This window comes from Peromyscus maniculatus, chromosome 11, assembly GCF_049852395.1.
Source record: "Peromyscus maniculatus bairdii isolate BWxNUB_F1_BW_parent chromosome 11, HU_Pman_BW_mat_3.1, whole genome shotgun sequence".
Taxonomy (NCBI): Eukaryota; Metazoa; Chordata; class Mammalia; order Rodentia; family Cricetidae; genus Peromyscus; species Peromyscus maniculatus.
In genome coordinates this window covers 62,830,310-62,853,961 of record NC_134862.1, presented here as the reverse complement: position 1 = coordinate 62,853,961, position 23,652 = coordinate 62,830,310, and the positions used below count along the sequence as shown (strand labels likewise).

Sequence of the window (23,652 nt, the reverse complement as noted above, 5' to 3'; positions counted from 1 at the left end):
AGAGGGCACCATCTTCACGTGAGCTGGAAAGGCACTTGCTCTCCAATTGGTATTGAACTACCTAGCAGTGAGAGTGGGAGCTGTCTCTGACTCTTTTGCCTACTCTGAGACCCTTTTCCTCCCACTGGGTTGCTTTGCCCAGCCTTAATATGAGGAGGTATGCATAGTTATATTATAACTTGAAATGCCATGTTTGGTTGATATCCCTGAAAGGCCTGCCCTTTCTTGAAGGGAAAAGAGGAGGAGGAGATCTGCTGGGGGTGGGGGTGGAGGACACTGCTGATGCAATATATGAGAGAAGAATAAATAAATAAATAGATAAATAAATAAGTAGATAGTAGATAAACAAATAAGGGACAGGAAGATGCCAGGAAAAACACATAATCAAATGTGAAAAGATGCAGAAACATGGTGCTGGTCTGTTTCCTGATAGATGTGTGGACACAAATTGTCGGGGCCTGCTGACAGTCGGCTGGTTACCAGCTGGGTTAGAGATGCACGGATTGTAGAGACAATGAAGACGACAGAAAAGAGTCGAGAGGTCTGCCGGTCAATGCCGGACAGCCCCGAGTTTATTTCACGCCCAGCTTATATACAGTTTTTGAAGGACAGAGGTAGAACAATGCACAGCACAGGCATCCAACCACTGTCTATCCTGCCTGCATCAAGGAGCAGGCAGTTTCGTTTTCTATCTCGATGTACCTCCGTCTGGCATCAGCAGCCTGCATCTAGCTAGACAGTGTGTTCCTTCCTGTGGGCTAATCAGGACTTTCTCACAGCTCTGGAGCAAGCAAGCCTGAACTCAATTGATTCAGAATAGACCTCAGATCCAAACTGGGAAACTGAGTCAGTTGTGGGCTCCCACAACAAATAAGCACAGAATTAAATTGATAAGATCTTTGTGTGTGTGTGTGTGTGTGTGTGTGTGTGTGTGTGTGTGTGTGAAACCTCTTGGTTATTTAGTCTCTGAAAGTCCCTTCTAATTCATGTGAAGAATAATTGGATGGGTTTTAAGGAACTGTTTCGTGCTATGGATGCCAGAGGGAATCAAACATCTCCTCTCTTAGCTCAAGGAGGGAGGGTCCTTGGACAAGGACATCTATCCTAGACTCAGCAACCACTGGCATGACCTAGAGCGTTTATTAGAGAGGAGACGCCAAGGGTGGCGCCGTTAGCAATGAGTACTCAATGGTAATAAGCCAGCAGTGGTAGCAGAGCCGGGGAGCATGCTGGGAGAACATGCCGTAGTTGAGAACTGGCTCTGATTTCGATGGAAAGGTGGAGCAAACTGACAAAAACAGAATCACGTGATTATAGTAAGAAGCAGCTATGCAGTGTAGACATGAGAACGATCCCACCAAGTGTTATTTTAGTGATGACTGATTATGGAGTTTCCTTGGGAGGGTGGGGGGGTGGCATAAAGGGTCTAATAAAATCATTATGGAGAATATAGCTCTGTGATGGAAGGTATTTTTGACTGTTCTTTTCATTGGTGAATCCAAAACATGTTGGAAAGTTTCTGTCAAATGGAGTGCTCAAGGAATATGTGTTGAGTGGGTGAGCCGACAGACAAAAGGCTAACATGAGCCGTCCTAGAAGAGGGCAAGAATCAGGACCCTCGTCTGGTTTTCAGCCTTAACTCAGACTTTAAAGAAAAATATTTTTTCCTTTTGCAAAAGGCTTGCAGTATTTTGTCAAGCATTTGTTATGAATTTTCTTCCTAGTATTTGCTGAGAACCTACTGTCGTTTCCAGGCAGTAAAGGAGAAGCCTGGAATTTGGGAAATCATTGTGTGTAGGACCAGGTACAAAACACACCTAGTAAATAGCAGAGCTGAGATGTGAACTCAGCTTTTTATTCATAAACCACTATTTCCCTTATTTGCCTGATGGCAATGATAATCTAGGGTACTTGTAAATAAGATGGACTCCTGGGTTTCATCCCAACCCTTAGCATCAAAATTACCATGGAAAGGTCCTGGTGATGATGAATGAGAGGAGGCGGGAGAAAGGGGACATGTAGGGAAAGGGGACATGTAGGGCAGGGATCCTGAAGCAACAGTTCGAGGAAAGTCCTTGCTGGAAGCCAGGATTGCAGGACAGGGCTCTGGTTCCACAGTCCTTGAGATCTCCTCCCCGAAATAAGCATTTCTGCTAAATATGGGAACAGGACTGAACCCCAGTTTAGATACCAATCCTTCTGGTGAACAGCTTTAGAATTGGGTCTTCATGGAGAAAATGGATTATATTCATTCCCTAATTTCAACCCTGTAGCTGAAAGTTTTCCTGTGTCCTGCCTGGCCCACGGTCCAGACAAATCTCTCTCACCTGCCGGTCCTGCAAGTAAACACACAGAGGATTATAGTAATTAAAACTGCTCGGCCATTAGCTCAGGCCTACCACTGATTAGCTCTTACACTTAAACTCAGCCCATTTTTGTTAATCTATATGTTGCCACATTTTCCATGAAATTACCTGTGTGCCATTACATGCTGCTCTCTGGACAGCGAACTGGTGTCTCCTGACTCAGCCTTCCGATTCCCAGAATTCTCCCTGCCTGCTTATCCTGCCTATACTTCCTGCCTGGCTACTGGCCAATCAGCATTTTATTAAACCAGTGTATGAAAGCATTATTCCACAGCACAACCCATCTTGTAAATGATTTTAGGTTTATCTCCTCAGAAAGGGGAATATTACCACAGCCTTGATCAACGGCTCTGTTGAGGCCATGAAGGCAAAGCTACTGACTCGGGTCGAAAGGAACCCAAGTTCTATCTTGGCCCTGGGTAGAGTCCTAACACCCCAAGAGTTAATAAAGCTGCCCCTGTCAATCACCCAGCAGAGACCATCCCACAGGAAGGCTGTTTCTCTTGAAGCCCAGCTAAAGAGATGGGAGGAATAATTACCCCTTTAATGAAGAGATGGGAGGAATAACTACCCCTTTAGTGAAATGATGTACTTTTCCTTCCCAGAAAGCCAGCTCCCAGTGCAGTTGTGCAATTCTTCTTCTTCTCCTCCTCCTCCTCCTCCTCCTCCTCCTCCTCCTCCTTCTTCTCCTTCTTCCTCTTCTTCTCTGTCCCATTGCTTCGGAGCTAGCCACAGCCCAAGAACGTGTTCTTTGGTCCTTTGGTCTTTCTCATTCTCTCTCTGGAGCTACCTCCCATTTGCTGTGTGGCTGTTTGCCGAAGCTCCATGTCTAACTCAAAACAGGCATGGCTTTCTCTCCTCTTCTCCATCTCCCTCCTCCAGACAGATGCTGAGATTTCTAACTTGCCTGAACTGTGCTTTTTTTCTTTTAAACACTAATAACATTGTCCCTGGGCTTCTTTCGGTGTCTGTCCTAAATTCTTTTATTGATGAAACTAAGAACCTTGAGAGGGGATCCCAATTTCTCTGGTAACATGTGGTATCCCAAGTGGCTCCATAAATTTTCTAGCAACAGAATTTATGTTTTCAATTTAAAAAAAAAAATGTATGTCTTCCTGTGTTTCCAGGATGTGGGAGCCAGAAGTCATATATCAGTGTCCTTCCTCTGGAGCTGACTATGACTACAACTATGACTACGACTACTACTACGACTACTACTACTACTATTATTATTATTATTATTATTATTATTATTATTATTATTATTATCTAGGCAGAGTCTTACTATGTAGCCTCAGCTGGCCTGGAACTGTAGACCAGGTTGACCTCAAACTCCCAATCATGCCAGATCTTTTACATTCTTGAAAGTTCTTTTAGGTATGATACTGAACAATGCTGTTCTCAGGAGTCGGGAGACATTCTTGGTTAAGTCATTGATGTATATAGATAGGCCTGATGGTCTTTCATCTTAATGTCCAATTCCTATCAGAAAAAGATAAATAATTTAAAGGGACAGAGAAACAGAGAATTAATGATAAGAGCTAAGTGCCTGATGAACTTTCAGAGATGGGAATTCGAGATAACAGAAGCTTGATGCTGCAAGTCAACGTTTCTCAACCTGTGGATCGCAACCCCTTTGGGGTTGGACAACCCTGTCACAGGGGTCACATATCAGACATTCTGAATATCAGATATTTACAATTAGGATTCATAACAGTAACAAAATTACAGGTATGCAGCAGCAATGAAGATAATTTTATGGTTGTAGGTCACCACGACATACAGGGTTGCAGCCTTAGAACCACTGCTCTAAGTAGACTGAAGAGCTTATGGAGGCTGAGGCCAAGTTCAGGCGGCAGGAGACCATAGACAGACTTGGAAAGAAGCTTTCAATGTCCAGAGTGTGGACTAAGTACAGGGTGGGTCTGGCTTGTTCAAGGGGATCCCAGAGATGGAGTAAGATGATTACCTTCACCCTGCGGTCTGCACCAGAGATGAGCCAGATGGAACGGAATTGGGATGGAACACTGTGGAGGGCTCACTGTGTGTTCACATTCTGTTCCTAGCCAAGCTGCGGCAGGAAGAGCATGGCAACATGAGCAATGCTGGTGAGTCTCTGGTAGCAGTGGACGGATTCAAGGCCTTGAGCCCTCAAATCCAGCCAATGACTCGCCCTCCCTCTAGGCATCAGTGAGCCGCTCTCAGACAACTCCTGTGACTTGGATGTCATCCTTGGGCTTGGTTTTCCTTTTCTCTGTCCTTTTCCCACCCCTGTCCTCACACCTTGAAGGAGGGGGACAGGAAGGCTTTGATCATAAGACAAAGTAAGAGGGAGGAAGTCCAATGCAGGTCCAGTCACCATGTGCCTTACCTCCTCCAGGAAGAAGACCCACGTGGGCTTCAGGGTTATCCAGGGATTTCCTTTGTTGTCACATTCACATTACTGTGGTGTGGGATGAGCACAGATACAAGGCTGGAGGCAGAATGGGGTGGGGAGTGGAAAACCAGGAATGCAGAAATGTCAGCCTTAAGAAGAGGCTGTCTTGCCTGTGGCAGTGAATGGGAAACCTCTACTGAGCCTCATGTTCCTGCTCTCAGACGGTTTCCATGGCATTCTCATCCAATAAACATCTGCTTACTTAGTAAGAAGTGATTAGTGTAAACAACTGAAAAACAGAAGAACCAAAACTTTATTTCTCTCTCTCTCTCTCTCTCTCTCTCTCTCTCTCTCTCTCTCTCTCTCTCTCTCTCTCTCTCTGTGTGTGTGTGTGTGTGTGTGTGTGTAAGTCAGAGGGATAACTTTTGGGAGCCTGTTCAAGCCTTTTATCTTGGGAGCAGCAGCTCTCTTGTTTCTCCGGATTTCAGGAGCTCTGGGAGGATGCTCTTGCCTCTTCCTTCCATTTCTCCCTAGATGCTCTGGGATGGATGTTTCCATATCGAGTTTCTATGTGGGTTCTGGGGATTGAGCTTGGGTTTTCAGTCTTGTGAAGCACTTTTACCAGACGAGCCATTTTCCTAGCCCAAACCAGAAAATTAAACATCATCTCTTGTGGGGGGGGACCCTAAAAAACAAAAAGTATTCACGGGACTAGAGAGATAGAGATGTCTCTGCCGTTAAGAACATATACTGGTCTTCTAAAGGATGTAAATTAAGTTTCTAACACTCATATCAGGCAGCCCACGGCTACCTATAACCCTAGTGTCGGGGGATCTGACTCCCTCTTCATGTCTCCATGGACACATACATAGCATAGCATATGTGTAATATTCTTTTAAATTCATACCTCTGTGCCAGATCTTAGATAAACAAGTACTTTTCATGCCTGGGGGTAGAGGATGAAAAGATCCAATTCCCCTTGCCCTAGAGCTCAAACCAGGGAAGACGCTGCATACATCAACGGAGGAAAACAGGACTCACTACCTGTACTGATGGAAAGCATATTGGGTAGTGCTGGGGTGGAGTGAGCCCCTGTACCATTGTGGTAGATTCTGCAGGAAGATAAGCCAGTTCTTGAGGATAGCTGGTGATTTGTGACACCGTTTGAGTTGAGAGGGTATTTTGGGCAAAGGGAATCCGGAACAAAGTCAAGGGGTTTGAAGTGAGTCTGCAGCGTGCTCAGGAAGGACCAGTGGCTCGGTTTGGACTTACAAAAGGGGGTGAGCACTGTGGAAAGTGGTGGGAGGCAAAAAGCAGGTAAAACGCTGCTTGTAACACCATGCTAAGGAGTCTGTGCTGAGGGCTATGGGAGCATGCAGCAGGTGGAAACTAGTATTTAACAGTTCGACCCACCAGGTGAGGAGCCCCATTTGGCAAAGCCATGTAGTTATTGACTTTAAAAGACCGGTTGCTCCTCTCTGTAATTTCTCTCATGTGCCATTGCATTTCTTCCCTAAGAATAGCTATGGGTGTTTTCCTACTGCTTGTGTGTTTATTTCGTGAAAATATTCCATCATTGGGCACACATGGAGAGTCAGGAAAATGACTTCTGCTTAAGCTATATAATTTTGATAAATAGAAATATTAGAATATTTTTCATAACTGACAAAGGAAAATAACAGTATTCTTGGTCATAAAGACAGATAATTTTAGACTTTAGAACAAATTCAAAACAGACTAGCTGCCCCTGCAAAGAATACACAAAGACAAATTCCCAGGTGTTTCTTGCTAAATCAAGGTCAGACATGAAGCAACTTAGGTAGACATAATCCCATGCAGTAATTCTCTTCCTGCACGTACCCCTACCATTCAAGCTTCAGCCAACTGCTATTATTAAGTCCTGGATTTCAATGCCATTTTATGTCTGGGAAAGAGCTACATGCATGGCCAAGTGTTACTTACTGGCCAGTCATTGGGACTTTCTTAGCCTAAGAGAAACCAAGTGATTCCTTACGTGTATCAGTTTGGCTCTGTCTCTGATTGTTTACTCAAGAAATGCTTTGTGACCCTGAAAATGTAAGTCATACTTGTGCAGAGTTTGGCTGTGAAAAGGGGCTGTGTAGGCCTGTGTAGAGAGCTGCTGGGTAAAGAGCTGGGCAGAGGTGAGAATGTGTGTGTGCTGAGTGAGGGATGCAGCTGAATGGGCAGAGAGAAGTGTGAGAGATGAAGAAGTGTGAGAGAAGTGTGAAAGATAAAAGAAGTAGCGTGAGGGTAGTGTGAGAGAGAATGGAACTAAAGAGAATTGGAACTAGAGAGAATCGGAACCAAAGATTTAGAACTACAGAATTAGAACAAGAGAATTGGAACTGAAGAAGAATAAGAGAGTGTGCTCCTCAGATCGTGTGTGAACTACCGCAGATAAGAAGCCTTCCTATCCCCACTCTTGAGAAGTCTTTTTCTGAGTAACCCTGGGTAGCAGTCCTGGGAAGTTTGTGCTTCATCCTGTGGGACACCGAGGAGTCTGTGAAGGGCTTTAACAATCATAACACTAACACACTCTGGTGACTGTGTGAGGGTACTTAGGGGGAAGACCGGGAACCATGGAGGCCAATTAATAAACTGATGTAATAGTCTAGAAGGGAGACAGTGGGGCCTGAAATGAGAGGACTTTGTATGGATGGAGAAGAGGGGAAGAAATATGCCAGAAATATGCAAAAGGGGAGAAGCCACATAGTATGGACTACTATTGTGGGGGGGGGGGAGGCAGAGTAGACTGAGACACAGGAAAAATTGGGGGAGGGGGAAGAGATAATGTTTTCTGAATTAGATGATTAATGTTCGTTGATTATTTAAACTAGATGATAGGGCTGGGGTTATAGCTCAATCGGTTGAGCACATATGAAGCCCTGAGTTCAAGTGCCCGCAGCACATAGGGAGCACGCACCCTCCAGTGAATGGCCCCACACTCATGCACAGATGGAGGGCACTACCTAGACTTGGGGATTTCCCAGTAACAACCAAAAAGGAGACATGAAGTTGGGAGATGGGGAGGGGTACCAGGGGAGTTGGAGGGAGGCAGCGGTAGACAGATACAATCAAAATAGGTTGTATAAATGTATGAAGTCTCCAAAACATTAAAGTATTATTTCAAAAATTAATTTCAGTAGGCATCCTGGCATATGCCTATAATCCCAACACTACAGGGGTGGAGGCAGGAGGACCAGAACTTCAAGGTCATCCTCAGGCCACAATGCAAACTTTAGACTACCGTGGGCTACATGTGATGCTGCAGGAAAAGAGGAGGAGGAGGAGGAGGGGGAGGAGGAGGAAGAGGGGGAGGAGGAGGAGAGGGGGGAGGGGGAGGAGGAGGGGGAGGAGGGGAGGAAAAGGAGAAGAAGGAGGAGGAGGAAGAGGAGAAAGGAGAAGAAGAGAAATAAAAATAAATAAAATAAGACAAAATAAAATGAAAAAGAAAAAAGATGTGATATATTATGCACCCCAATAAAACTTATCTGGGGATTAGAGGACAGAGCCAGCTACTAGATTAGACATAGAGGCCACACAGTGATGGCGCACACCCTTAATCCTATCACTCAGGAGAGAAACCTTTAATCCCAACACTTGAGATCTCCTGCCTTTGCTTGGGAAGCACACACACCTTTATTCCCCGGAAGTAAGATGGCAGGGCAGAGAAAGGTATATACGGCATGAGGAAACAGGAACTCACTCTCTTGAAGCTGGGAATTTCGTGGAGGTAAGAATGTGGCTGGCTTGTTCTGTTTCTCTGATCTTTCAGCTTTCACCTTAATATTTGGCTCCAGGTTTTTTGTTTGTTTGTTTTATTAATAAGACCTTTTAAGATTCATGTTACAAAAAGAAGAAAAGGAGAAAAAGAAAAGGGAGATGCCTGGTCTGAACACACAGACCTTGGGATGATCTGTGTGTCATTATTAAACAAATCAAGTGCTCTCAGGAAAAGGAGAGAGGGCCTTGTGGGTGATACAGGCAAACACTAGGGAAATGTACTGTTCGGGAAAGGATGCTGTCTCTGGGATAGAAGATGAGGGCCGATGCCAGCTCTGCTGCACACAGCCAAGTTTGATTGGGTTTCTGTTTCTGTTATTCAAAGATAAACATTTCCTGATTTTAATCATGAGAGAAAATGCCAGAGGCTATTGCTCAGGTGGCTTTATTCTTTCTTTCTTATTTATTTATTTGTTTGTTTGTTTATTTTTGTTTGCAAAAATTTTTTGTTTCTCTACATTGCCCTGGCTGTTTTGAAAGTTGCTCTGTACCTTAGCCTGGTCTCAGACTTAGAGATAGATCTGCCTCTGTCTCCTGAGTACTAGGATTAAAAGCATGGACTACCATGCCAAGTTATTTTATTTTTTAATTTTATTACTATTATTGTTATTATTTTATTATTATCATCATCATCTTATTTTACTTTATTTTTGGAGAAAGGATCATATGGTCTAAACTGGCCTCAGATTTGCTATGTAGATGAATGTGACCTTGAGCTCCTGATTCTCCTGCCTCCTTTACCCTGAAGAGTCAGGATTACAGGCCTGTAACCATCATACCTGGTTTATTCAAGGCTGGGGATTGAACCCAGGACTTCATGACCATCAGGCAAGCACTCTATCAGCTGAGCTACATCTTTTGCACTTGGTTTTCTTACCAAAACTGCATTTCGGTGACATTAATTTTTCTTATCAGATGTTCAACTATCCTGAGACATGGGCCTAGTTTGGGTTATTTAGATTATCCTTTGATCATTGTTCATTATAAACCTTGGGTGTGATAGGAAACTGTTGGTCTACTGATACAGCCATTAGTTTGTTATTCACTAAACCTTCAGGTCTAAAAAGCATAGACAAATCCTGCCATGGTGGCTCACACCTGTAGTGAGCACTTGAGAAGCTAAGGCAGAATTATTGTGAGTTTTATTTAATTTTTTCCTTCTCTCTTATCTTTTTTCTTTGGGGGGGGGGTGTTTATTTGTTTGTTCTTTCTTTCTTTCTTTTCTTTTCTCTTTTTAAAATTTTTTTTTTTTATTTATTTTTTTTGGAGACAGGGTTTCTCTGTGTAGCCCTGGTTGTCCTGGAACTCACTCTGTAGACCAGGCCGGCCTCGAACTCAGAAATCCACCTACCTCTGCCTCCTGAGTGCTGGGATTAAAGGTGTGTGCCACCACCACGTGGCTGATTTGAGGCCACTCTGAGCTACATAATGAGTTCTAGGCTAGCCTGAGCCAGACAGCAAGTCCTTGCCTCAAAATTCTGTCAATCAGTCAATCAATCCATCAATAGCTTAGGCAGTGAGTTGGAACAACCTTAAAGGGGTCATCTAGCCTCACGCTAGGCTTTATGACATTTAGCATTTATTTTATTATTTTACGGTTTTTATTTCTTGTGTGTGCTGCACGCATGTGTCTGTCAGAGGACAGCTCGGAGGAGTGCGTTGTCCCTCCCCCGACTCAGGTCATCAGGCTTGGTGGCAGGTGCCTTTACCCATGAGCCACCTCACCAGCCCACATTTAGCATCCATGTCTTCTGATGAACAAAACAAGTATCATATTTGAGCCAAGGAACAAATGATTCACCAGTGCAAGTCAGTATCTAAGAAAGCTAGAGTACTAGGCCTAAATAAGCCAGGTGAATTTCTACTGGAACACACACAAATTCCTTCCCTTGTTTTCTGAAAGGCAACAGATTAAGGATGGTGGAGGTAACAGTGTCACGTGAGAGCCCCCTGACTCCGGACGCACTAATATCACATGCTTACACATAGGCAGTGTTCTTCTGGGCACCACCCTGGGAAGCGTCTATGGTGCTTGGGTTATTGGGGCAGCTCCAGCCAATGAGAGAGGAAGTGGGTAAGAAAAAAGGCCATCACGAGAGATGGAGAGGAGTGGAAGGCTGGGGGGAAGGGGGTTCTGAGAGGCTGGGGTCCCGGTCCTGTGTAAGGGGATTTGGGTGAGTCCTGTTACACTGCGAAGGGCAGACTGCCCCCAAGCGGAAGGTAAAGGCCGTGCACAGGGAGATTAAAAAACAACCCCACCCCACCCCCCAAAAAAAACTCTTGGTTTTCATCTCTTCGTAAATTGAATAGGCTGCTGTGTAAGGTGGTGAGTTCCCCACAGCTAGGGATATCTAAGAGTAAATATGAAGAGAGGGCCCTGGAGGAGGGCCAAGGGGTCAGATCTAAAGGCCACCGTGCTGAGACCTGGCATGTAGTCACCTGTCCAGCCCCTTTGTTTTCTCCATCAGACACGACCCCATCATGGCTGTTTTGTTTTGTTTTCTCCACATGCAGAGATCATCGGTTCTACAAATCTTATCATTCTTTTGGAGGATGAAATCTTTGCTGATTTTTTCAACACATTTCTTTCTCTCCCGGTAAGCATTCTCAGCCCTGAATCCAAACATTCCATTGACATTGCCTAAGTGTCTGTTCTGTTTTATTAGTTTCTTTTTCAAATTGAGATTTTTTTTTCTGTTTTAAAATTTATTATATTTATTGTGTGCGTGCGTGCATGCGTGCGTGCATGCGTGTGTGTGCGTGCGTGCGTGCGTGTGTGCATGCGTGCGTCTCAAATGCAAACACCATGCTTGTGTGGAGATAAAAATGAAACTTGTGAGAGTCAGTCCTCTCCCTCCACCATGTGGGACCCAACGGTCAAATCCGGGTCACGAGGTTGGTGGATTGGAGCTTTAAGTACTGAGTTACCTTGATGGCCCTGAATTTAATCTGAGCAAATAAACAGGAACCAGAACCAGCTCTCAAGTCTCCTGGAACTTCCCAATCAAATCATAAATCCGAAGCCTGCCTTTCCTATCCAGAATATTTTCTTGTCTCTGACACTGTCTCAGTTCTCAGGAGCCATTTGAGACATGTTAATTATCCAACTCACTAATACAATTTACATAGTTCACAGTGATGTTCTTGAAACAGTGATATGGGAAAGTGGCATTCTAGCCAGGGGTCTAGGCAGATATAAAAGCTATCTCTAATTAGAAAAATATTTAGGCCTTTGTTTTCTCTTTCTAAGTCCACAAGAAGGTAAGTATTGCAATGCATTGGTAAATACATACTACTATCAAGAGTCTTAGCTTTACCTACAAGCAAGGTAGCTCCCAGGTCTACGCAGGGTATATCCAAATGAAAGGGAATCGTGGAATTAAGTCAACTTAATGTTCTTGTGCAGGGAGAGCTGTTAATGGCGGGGAAATGAGAATTAATGGCTCTTGAAATAGTAGTGTCGGGGAGCCTCTCTTCCCCCGTGGCCGCTGCAGATGAAACTTGCTGTTTGTGTGAAGATTTCTTCTGCTTTGGGAGGTTATTTTTTTTTAGCTTTTTGAACTAGTTGCTTTCCCATTTCTGTGATAAAACGCCATGACCAGGGCAACTTAAGAAAGAAAAGGTTGATTGTGGCTAATGGTTCCAAAGGGATGAGAGTCCATGAGGGTGGAGAGGAGGCAGCAGGAGGCGGGCGTGGCGACTGGGGTGGAAGCTGGGGGTCACATCCTGAGCCTCAACCACAGAAGACAGAAAGGGAGAGGAGACAGGAGAGAGAGGAGGGGGAGAGAGCTGGGAGAGGTGCATGGCTTTGAAAGTTCAAAGCCCACCTCTACTGGCATCCTTCCTTCAACAAGGCCACACCATCTAAAGCTACCCAAACAGTGCCACTGATAACTGGAGACCAAACACTCAAATATCTGAGCCTATGGACAATATCCTGTTGTTGTTGTTGTTGTTTGTTGTTGTTGTTGTTGAGACTGTGTTTTAATTACAATGTATCTCCCTTCCTTTCTTCCCTCCAAATTGTTCCATAAACCCCTCCTCCACTCCTTCAAATTCATGGCCTTTTTTTTTTTTTACCAATTGTTATTGCATGCATATGTGTATTTATATACACACACATATTCCTAAATAGAACTTGTTCCATCCATATAATGTTACTTGTATGTATATTTTCAGGACTGACCGTTTGGCACTGTTCAACCATTTGGTGTGCTCTTCCCAGGCAGGACCACCTCCCCACTTCCAGTGTTTCACGGTCTCCTGTAGTTGTTTGTGTGGGCTGAGCCTCCCCGTCCACTTTGGCATGTTCGTTTTGTCCTCCTTGTTCAGCTCACAGTTAGGCAGTCAGGTTGGCGAGACTTACGAGTACAACTTCTGATGTCACAATCAGACACAACCTCACAGCCAAGTCCCTCCTCCTCCTCTGGCTCTTATAATCTTCCCGCCCCTTCTTACACCGTGTTCCCTGAGCCGTAAGTGTGGGAGTGTTTTGTAGATGTGTCCATCGGGACCGCACTTATGGAGGGGTCTTCTTATTCAAATCGTCACATTTTCTTTTGCAGGTCTTTGGTCAGACACCATTTTACAATGTTGAGAATTCACAGTGGACCTTGTGGCCAGACATACCTTATGACTTGGTAAGATTCTTGAATGGCAAAAGGTTCGGGGGTGGGTGGGTATTTGAAGAATTTGGAAATGGGAAGGAGGAAGACATGTAGAGGGTGACCATGGAAGAAGATGTAAAGCAGGTGAGGAGAAGAAGTAGCGTTCAGCCAGGGAGACAGCTCGCAGCTTTACCCACCCCAGAACAAGCAATTGCTGCTGAGTTCTCTCTTGGTAGTCTAGTCGACCGCTAGGGAATCTCTCATGCCTGCCGTGATGGTTGGGGAGGAGATGCTTGGACACGATGCTGAGAAGAAGTCTGAGGTCACACACCTAAGCAAGAAAGAATCTAAGGCTTAGTCGACACCGTGTGGGGTGGGACACCTGGGCCACAGCTGTGACAGCTGTGGCCAGCTGCGCACTGTAGGCACAGCCCAAGGCCAGATGCCTCTCTCTTCTCAAAGCACGTCTTTCTCTTACTTTTCGTCACCTTGTTTCTTTCCCTTTTCCTTACAAATTATTCTTCTCATCTCTTTTTCCATTGTGTAGACTTTAGACCTGCCAGTGGGTTTCTGTTCTATGCTAGAAGTGTGTGTTACTGGAGAGCTCACACTGAGCCTGGCTCCTCACAGCAGGAGTTTGTTTCTCTCTGAGTTCTAGAGACCTGAGAGGAGCCAGCCTACTTCAATTGTTGTATTTGGTTTCTCCCCTATGATTCAAAACTTTGCTTTTTTTTCTTTCTTTGGTAGACTGTCCCTCGGGATCCTCCCCCACCCCCACCCCTGCCTCCTCTAAATGGTGGTATGTGTATGTTTTTTCTATGTGTTTGTGTAGTTGTTGAAAGAGGAACTTACTATGTTGCTCAGGCTAGACTAGAACTCATGAGTCTCCTGATAGGAGCTGGAATTAAAAGTATGCACCTTCACACTTGGCTTCTTTGTGCAGTTGATATGGGTTGGGCTTTTATGAGAAATTATTTTGAAAAAAAGAAGCAAGTTAGTAGAGTTGAACCTGACATCACAGAACAAGAGTTTTGCTATTCCTCTTTTTTTTTTTTTTCAAACAAAACATAGCTGTTTTCTTAAACAAATTCTTAAACAAACTTGGAAATAAGGAAAACCTTCTGAAGACACATCAGTTTTTGTTTGTTTGTTTTGTATGTGCGTGTGCTTTAATTTTTTATTTTCAACTTAGCAACTTTCATCTTTGGGAATGTCAGCTCAAGTCTCCACTCCCTTTAGGCATAACTTTTAATCAGCATACTTCTCCTTCCAGCCAGATATGGCAAATACAACATGACTTGATTTCCCTTTCTGTATTGCATTTCTGAAGGGCTCAGTTCTGTTTATCTTTCTGTCATTTTGTTTAAACTCTAGGTTGCCAAGTACAAAGGCTTATTGACCTGGTTGGAAAAATACCGGTTACCTTTCTTCTGCAAAACCGACTTGTGTTTTCATTACATTCTCTGTCAGGAACTCATCAGCTTTATTAAGTCCCCAGAAGGAGGTAAGCATAGATGTGAGGGCGTGTGGAGAAATATGGGAAGCCATACTGCATAATGATCCTACGCTTATCAGTTCTATGGTATAATACAAATCCTGCCTGCATTTGTAGACATGGCAGGAGCCAAACGCCTGTTGCATCAAGAGGTGACACCACTGGCCTCCATGGGCATCTGCCTTCACGTTCATATACCCACATGGATACATGTATATACCCACACGGATACATGTATATACCCACACGGATACATGTATATACCCACACGGATACATGTATATACCCACACGGATACATGTATATACCCACACGGATACATGTTTATACCCACACAGATACATGTTTATACCCACACAGATACATGCATATACCCACACATTTACATGCACATATATAACCAAAATGATAAAAATAAATTTTTTTAAAAGTTAATTCTTTTAGGAAAGAAAGAAAGAACTGGAGCATAGGGAGACAGGTTGTGAAATGCTACCTTTAGGTATGACACAACTATTACCATCATGGACTTAGCAGCCTCAGCTACTTGCTCTAGCTGTGTGCAGTACTGACCCTGTCAACAATCAATTATGGATGGGAGAAGGCCTTACCCCTTACCACTAAACTATCGAATATTGAAAAATTATGGGAAAGGGAGAAATTGTTTTCAGTTGTATACTCAGTCCTGAACCCACCAGAAGTGGGTTTGGTAAGTCCAAAACTGTGATCACAGAGATGTGCCTGGATAAACTCAAGAGATCACAAAACAAAACAAATAGATGGAAATGTGAGAAAGAGATCTATAGAAAAGGGAGAGGAAGGGTGAGAAGGAAATAGAAGAGAATGGAGGAGGTGAGAGTAATCAGTATGCAGTATATACATGTATGAAATTGTCAAAAAGCAAGTTCAGTTGATAATAATAATGATAATCCTTTGAGATACACATGATTGAATGTGAGTGGATGGAGCCTTTCTAGTGCCGCCATAGTTATGACACAACCCTGACTATTGAGAGAGGCCTTGGGTGGTTAGTCTGTTGTTGTTTTCTGGATACTGATCCCAGGAGCAGTGGCGAGGACAGCACCAGACCTGGAAACACAAATGGAGTCTGTGACCTTTGAGATGTGATGATGAACATCACCCTGGAGACGGACTTTCCTGGATCATTCTCAAGAGGAGCCCCACTGAAAGGTGATACAAGAAGCTTTTAGGATCCTGGATGTTATTGAAAAAAAAATACAGGAAGACCAGAACACTGAAGATGACTGCAACAATTCAAGAAACATTAAGACATCAAATTATAGAGAGATTATGTGAACATAATGAAAACAGTCAATGGGGAGAAAATTCAGCTGTGTTCTAGATCCTCTTATGAAGAAAACTAATGCTTGTGGAGTAAAACCATGTAAAAGGAAGGTGTGTGGAGATGTTCTCAATGTGCAATTGTTTCCAAGTGTTCACAGCACATTTGAGAGTAAACACAAGCCAGATGAGTCTCACAGATATGAAGAGGAACTATAAATGTAAGGAATGAGGAAACTTCCTCAGTTCTCCCCAATGATTTCTGAAACATGTAAAAGACTACAGATGCAAGCAATATAGAAAACCCTTCAGTATGCATAGTTGTGTTCAAAGAAATCATGCTAGAAAAAAAAACCTATGTGCGTCAGCCATGAAACACACAACAGAGTTGGATCACATAAATACCTATGCACAACCAGTTTTACTTTCAGTTATGAAAGAAGTTGCAGTGAAAAAAAAACTGTGTAAGAAATGTGAAAAGGCCTTCACTTATCCTTTTCCACTTCAGTACTTTGAAAGGAATCACTGGAGAGAAACCCCGTGAATGTGAGCAATGTGGGGAAAGCATTAACTTGTTCCATGTCCTTCTGATTCAAGAAAAAAAAAGCCACAGTGAAGAGAAAACCCATGAATGAAATCAATGTGGTAAAGCCTCCCTTATTTCAGTTCACGTCAGTACTATCAAAGGATTTGCAACAGAGAGAACTTCTATAAATGTAACCAATATGGGAAAGCCTTTGATGACCACATTTAACCTTCTGTACCACTGGCAGTTTGTATGAGATTGGCCTCCATAAGTTCAAATATTTGCATGCTTGGTCCCCAATTGAACTACAGATTAGGAGGTATGGAGTGGGTGTGGCCTTGTTGGAGGAAGTGTGTCACTGGGAGTGGGCCTTGAGGTTTCAGAAGCCCACACCAGGCCCAATGTCGTCCTCTCTCTATCTGTGGATCAAGGTATAAAGCTCTTAGCTACTGCTCTAGTGCCTGCCTGTGTGCCACCAATGCTCCCCTCCACGATGATAATGGACTAAGCTTCTGAAACTGTAAGCGAGCCCCCAATTAAATGCTTTCTTTTATAAAAGTTGTCTTGGTCATGGTGTCTCTTCACCACAGTAGGACAGTGACTAAGACAATACCACAGGATTCACATTGGACTCAAACACCCCATGTGTGTAAGCATTGTAGTAAAGCCTTTTACAAATTGCAGTCCCTCTTAATACCATAAGAAGATCCACAGGGGGGAAAAATGTTATGTATCTAATCAGTATGGGAAAGCCTTTTCTTATTCTGCTTCCCTTTGAAAATATGAGAAAAGTCACAACTGAGAAAATCTCTAAATATACTATGTAGGTATGTCCCATTACCACAACATATTTATAGCAAACATGAATATGCATAATGAAGAAATTCACATCAACATAAAACATTTAGGAAGACCTCTAGCCAACTCAGTTTAAATGCGAATATGAAAGAGTAGAGTATGGTGAGAAATGGAGATGTACAAGTCTTTAGTTTGCCAATATACATGATACACTGTCAGGACTTTGTAAATGTGAAAAAGAAATATGTCTATTACATCAAACAATTTATTAGACTTGAAGAAAAACCTTCTGTAGTGGAAACGTATAAACATAAGTAATACAAAAAACTTACTCAAAATAATTTGTGTAGAATGCTCTAGAAATTACATAACTTGCAATAAATTTTACAAAAAACTTTAAATATGTTTGTCAGTCACTCATTCATAAGGTAAACATCTGGAATATGCAGTCTAATTTCATTCTTGAAAATAAATGTTGAAGTACAACAGTTCCATAAGTGAAATAAAATATCTAGCATACTTACAGACTTAATGTAGCTTTTAAGTAATTGTGAATAAAGGATATTTGATTGGCTCATGTGATAGGCACTTATCTTTTATATGTATGCTTTGTCTCTTCAGATCAAATGATATTTTAGTTAGTTTTAGTATTTTCTACTATTGGATTATAATTTCATATTTCCTCAAGAGTTTGTTAACTGTTTTATACTTGTATGACTTAGCATATATTCATGAATTATATCAAGCTTACAAGGTTTTTAGAGAAAGAAAGGTGAATGAATGGAAAAATATTACATACAAATAATAACTAAAAGAGAGCTGGAGTGGCTATAAGAAAATCAGACAAAACAGACTTTAAATCAGAAAAGAAGAAACACATAAAGGCATTATATGCCAATGCAAGCAAAGTCCAAAATATCAAGAAGATATAATAACTATGAACTTCTACTTTTCTCTTGGATACCAAGCAAATATCAAAAGCAAACATTTATAGAACTAAATAAAAAACAGACAACTCATCTATGACTACACCACCTTGAATGCACCCAATCTCATATTCTCTCAGAAGCTATGAAACACCTAAGGAACTAGCCTCAGTTCTTTCTAAATAACTCCAAATATTTAACAACAGGGTTACTTCAAAATTCATTCTATGAGGATGGCATTACCCTAATACTAAAGCCAGACAAAGAGCTGTAAGAAAAAAACAGCTCAATGACCTTTATCAATATTGATGCAAAAATTCACAATAAAATCGCATCTGAATTCAGCAGCACAGGAGAAGGTCATACATCCTGAACAAACAGAACGTATTCACAGAGGGCAAGGACGGTTCAACATGGAAAATTTAATCACTTTAGCATACCACAATAACAGAATGAAGTAAGATTCCCACGTCCACCATTCCGATTCATCACAGTAGTGGAAGTCTTTACCAGAGTAATCAAGAAAATAAAGAAAAACAAAAGATTTTGTTTTTAGAAAAATAGAAGATAATAGAAAGCAAAAACTAAAATTATCACCGTTCACATTACATAATGTTTTATGTAAAACAAAACCCCTAACTTTTATACAATATTTCCTGTTAGAACTAATAAATAAATTCTTTAAAGTAGTAGGATATAAAGCCATATAAATAGTTGCTTTTATATATACTCTCCATAAGCAATTGAAAAAGAAATCACAAAAACAATCCAATTGATAAGAATGTTAAAAAAATAATAAAATATTAAATATTTAAGAATGAACTCAGCCAAGAGATGAAATTCTTGCACAATGAAAATTACAAAACATTGCAAAAACAAACTAAGGAATAAATTTATAGGAATATTTCCCATGTTCATAGTTTGAAAAACAAATATTGCTAAGATATCAGTATTCCTTAAAAACACAGATTCCTGAAATCCCTATAAAATCCCAATAGCATATTTTACAGAAATAGGAAACTCAGTTCTAAAATTCATATAGCATCTCAACGGATCCTGAATAACTATAATAATTTTGAAATTGGAGAGAAAAAAAATGAAAGTCTTATACATCCTAATTTTAAAACTTAACACAGGTCTACAGTAATCAAAATAGTTTAGTGTGGGCATAATGACAGAACTTTAGACCATTGAAAAACAATATAAAGCCCAGAAATAAACCCCCAGTATACAATCAAATGACTTTTGAGAAGAATGCCAAAATTATTCTGTGAAAGAAGTCTTTGAATAGGCAGTGCTGCTGCTGGGGAAATGGCCTAGTCAGTAAGATGCTGGCCTTACAACCACAGAGACAGCTGGCACAATGTCACACACGTGTCATCCTACTGCTAGGGAGGTGGAGACAGGTGGGTCTCTGCGGAACACACTACTCGGCCAGCCTGTCATCCTACTAGGCAAGTTCCAGTTCAGTGAAAGATCAGTCTCAAAAGCAAAAGGTGATGGTCCCGGATGGCACTGAAGGTTGTCCTCTGGCCTCCACATGGATGTGCACAAATACACACACACACACACACACACACACACACACACACACACACACACACACACACACACGGGGCGGGGGGTGGGGACAGAGACAGAGAGAAAGAGAGAAGAGCGCAAAAGAAAACAAGATTCTGGAACAAATGGAAGTCTAGATGCATGAGAAGGAAGTCTGACTTCTATAAAACATGGTAGATAGTAACTAACATAAATCAAAGACCTAAGTATTAGATCTAAAACTGCAAAACCAATAGAAAGTCCAGGCCCAGGGTTTCACATAATTGGATTCGGCAGTGATTTCTTGACTGTGGCATCAGTGGTAGAGATAACAACAGAAACTGGACTTAATAAAAAAGAAAACATCTTATCATTTAAACCTCAGAAGAAACTATCAACAGTGGGGGGGGGGGGAGGAACCACATAGAATGTAAGAAAATACTTGAAAGCTATATTATTTAATAGAGGAAATCCATAATATATATAAATAACTCTTAAAACTCAACAACAGCTGGGCAGTGGCGCACACCTTTAATCCCAGCAGAGGCAGGTGGATCTCTATGAATTCGAGGCCAGCCTAGTCTACAGAGCTAGTCCAGGACAGGCTCCAAAGCTACAGAGAAACCCTGTCTCAAAAACAAAACAAAACAAACAAACAAACAAACAAACACCTCAACAACAACAACAACAAGAAATGTAAAATGAAAATGGGGGGACCCAAAAACATGCAACCATTTCTTCCACAGAAGATATAAGCAGATAGCTAAGAAGTACGTTTCCCAAAGGAAATACAAGCCAAAATTGAACTGAGCTGTGACCTCACATCCATTACCATCTCTACTGGACAACCACTCTCCCATGAAAACCTATATAATGATAACTGTTGGGCAGAATGTGAGGACACTGGAACTCTTACACATCGTCGGTCAGAATGGTAAATGACAGAGTCACCACAGGAAACAGCATAATTCCCAAACACACACACACACACACACACACACACACACACACACACACACACACACAAAATTACCATACCATCCAGTAATTTTACTTCTAGGTGGATATTAAGAGGAGTTGAATACAGAGTCCCAAAGAGTTATTTGTGCACCCATGTTTCCCAATAGCGTTGTTCACACAGCTAAGACACACTCGTGTCCATCAACAAATCAGTAGCTAAGCAAAATATCATACATGCACCAGTGGAATGGCATGCTGCCTTAAAAAGGAGATGTTGACATATGCTAGCTACAACATGGTGAAAGTCGAAGAGACCATACTGTGTGAAATAAACAATTAGAAAAGGAAAAATACTATATGTTCCATTCATATGAATTGTTAAGAGTCAAAAATCACAGAAAGAGAAGTGCATTGGTAACTGCCGGGAGCTGGTGGGACTGAGAAATGAAGGGTTGTTATTTCATGGCTGTAATTTCAGTTTTACAAGGGGGAAAAAAAGCATTTTGGAGATGCATGGTAATTTTAGCTGCATACTACAAATGTATTTAATGTGACTGAATTGTACACTTAAAATAGTTCATAATAATTTTGTTAAATGTATTTTAATACAATAAAAATGGAGAAATGTAATTCAGATCAGGCGATGCCTGTGTGCCCACCCCCAACACCTACCCCCACACACCAATGGTTCCTGTCTCTGTGCAAGGCCAGCACCCCTGTACCCTTAGGGGCTTACAGGCCAGTCTCCCTTTCTTCTTGGGTCTCATCACTTCCGCTGCCTCCAGTCACTCCGCTCCCAGTTCATCAAGCATGCTGGACACCTTCCCACTGCTCTGCTCTGTACTAGCTGTCCCCCCAGATAGCCACTGGGCTCTCTCTGTCACCTTCTCAAATGCTCATGACAATCTCACTTTCATTGAAAGCTGTTCTAACAACCCCACAGAATCCTGTCCATCTGCTCACCCAGAACTCCCAACATGCTTTACTTTGCTCTACCATGTTTTTTTAGCAGTTCTTACCACTTTCAATACTATTGAAAAAATGTACTCATCATACATATCTCTGGCACATCCCTTTCACAGGTATATAAACTCCTCCTCAGGGGCAGGAACTTTTGCTTGATATCCTGAGTATCTGGAACAGGGCTTGGTATTTGGTAGCCATGTAATCAGTATTTGTTGAATGAATGAACAAAATTTCCTTATAGGGTTGAATTGGCAACTTTTGACTCACTAGGCAAAGGAGGCTCCATTCAGGGTCATCTGAGGAGCCAAATAATGTACCAAGCCTCCTGCTATTCTCAACTACCACTTCAGTTACATTTTACACACACACACACACACACACACACACACACACACACACACACACACACACACACACACGAGGGAACAGTGAAGGAGAGAGGAGAGATTCAAATGGATGCTAAGGACAATACCACTGTCAGATGAGGACTGTCACGGGGGAGAGGGTGTTTGAGCGCGGTGGATTGTATACATACATGAAGACCCTGCATATGCCCCTGACGCCTGTCACCAGCTGGTCCAGTGACTGGTTTCAAAGGCCTCACGGTCAGGGCCCCCGTTCATCCAGCTGACTCACACTGAAGGAGTGGGGCTCTGGTTGTGTGCAGGGCTGAGCGGAGGGGCAGGGGAAGAGTTCACAGCCCCTCTCTCATTGACTTCCCCTGGCAGCCAAGATGATGAGATGGAAAAAGGCAGACCAGTGGCTTCTGGAAAAATGCGTCGCTGGAGTCAGAGGGATATGGCGTTTCTACTCCTACCTCAGGGGCAGTGCAGGTAGGTTTCTCAAAAAGCTCTTAACCGTGCCCCGGGCTGTCCAGACCCCAGACGGTGGCTGTGTGTGTCTGTGGAAAATCTGGATGTATTTAATAGTGCAGTTTGGATGAAAGCCTTCAGAAGCTGGGATCCAAAGATAAGGTGCAGTAAGAGCCATCCGAGTCCCTTTCATTCATCCATGTAACAGTATTTGCTAACCATGTCTGTGTGGCAGTCACTACGCCAGTTGGATGGAATACAAAGATGCCCAGGGGTATCTTTGTATATATTTGAAATACTTCTTCCTCCTCGTCCTCCTCCTACCTCCTCCTTTTTCTGGTTTTTTGAAACAGGGTTTCTCAGTGTAGCCCTGGCTGTCCTGGAACTCAATCTGTAGACCAGGTTAGCCTCGAACTCAGATCCACCTTCTTCCACCTCCCGAGTGCTGAGACTAAAGGGCACCACCACTGCCTGGTAAGTTCCTGCTTCTTAAAGCTTCCGCTATGGAAACAGATGTGGTCTTTGGCACCCTTGGCTGTAGCCCATCTGTAGGCTGGTCAGAGTCCATGATCTAGGAATATCCTTTCCCCGAGGTCTTTTTTTTTTTCTTCTTTTTCTGACAACACACAATATTCCATGATTTATAATGTCACAGTTTCCCCTAAAGTGATTTTGTTTTTTAAAAGCAAAACCAAAGAAAGACATGAAGGACTCTTTCCCATGAAGTCCATTTTCCCCATGCTTCCCATCCTCACACCCTAGAGACTTTCTGGAGACACTGTCTTACCTGGAAGTTGGCTGGTGATGGTGTTTGGCGCAGCAGAGCAAAGTCTTGGGAGGGCATGAGCAGCTGCACCCAGATACATTCACCCAAGGGGCGGGATTAGAGCGCAGCTCTGCGTCTATCCTGTCTGGCCCATAGGTGAAGAGTTGCTGGATTTCTGGATCCTTGCTGAGAAGATCCTGAGCATCGACGAGACAGACGTGAATGTGAGAGACTACTATCTGTCCCTCCTGTTCCTGCTCAAGGCCACTCATCTGCAGGAAGGCTCCTCGGTGGTGACTCTCTGCAACATGAACATCAGTAAGAATTATAGCGCATGTGCGAGACGAATTCTTGTGGGATGTAACCAACAGCTCAGGCTGGTATCTGCTATCCCCCATCTTTTGCTTCCCC

The 23,652-nt window shown here is 42.7% G+C and overlaps 1 protein-coding gene and 1 long non-coding RNA gene across 7 annotated transcripts in view; one reads left to right on the top strand and one right to left on the bottom strand.

Annotated features, from left to right (window-relative positions):
* Positions 1–529: 529 nt before the first annotated feature.
* Positions 530–23,542, bottom strand: LOC121821304 (uncharacterized). Its single transcript, XR_006062035.2, has 3 exons — positions 23,263–23,542; positions 3,652–3,848; positions 530–2,336 (listed from the first exon to the last, which is right to left on the bottom strand). It is a non-coding gene; the product is annotated as an uncharacterized LOC121821304 (long non-coding RNA).
* Rgsl1 (regulator of G protein signaling like 1) overlaps positions 4,408–23,652 on the top strand; it is a 61,077-nt gene continuing 41,832 nt past the window's right edge. For 2 of the 6 annotated variants that reach the window (XM_076547639.1, XM_042258321.2), the window contains exons 1-6: positions 4,408–4,474; positions 11,062–11,144; positions 13,113–13,187; positions 14,529–14,658; positions 22,392–22,496; positions 23,398–23,559. In XM_076547639.1, coding sequence (XP_076403754.1) covers positions 4,462–4,474; positions 11,062–11,144; positions 13,113–13,187; positions 14,529–14,658; positions 22,392–22,496; positions 23,398–23,559 — 568 coding nt within the window. In that variant the 5' untranslated portion in view covers positions 4,408–4,461. Of the gene's footprint in view, positions 4,475–7,111; positions 7,319–8,121; positions 8,498–11,061; positions 11,145–13,112; positions 13,188–14,528; positions 14,659–22,391; positions 22,497–23,397; positions 23,560–23,652 lie in introns of those variants that run through there. The other 4 variants (XM_076547641.1, XM_076547642.1, XM_076547643.1 and 1 more) reach the window with 4 other exon arrangements.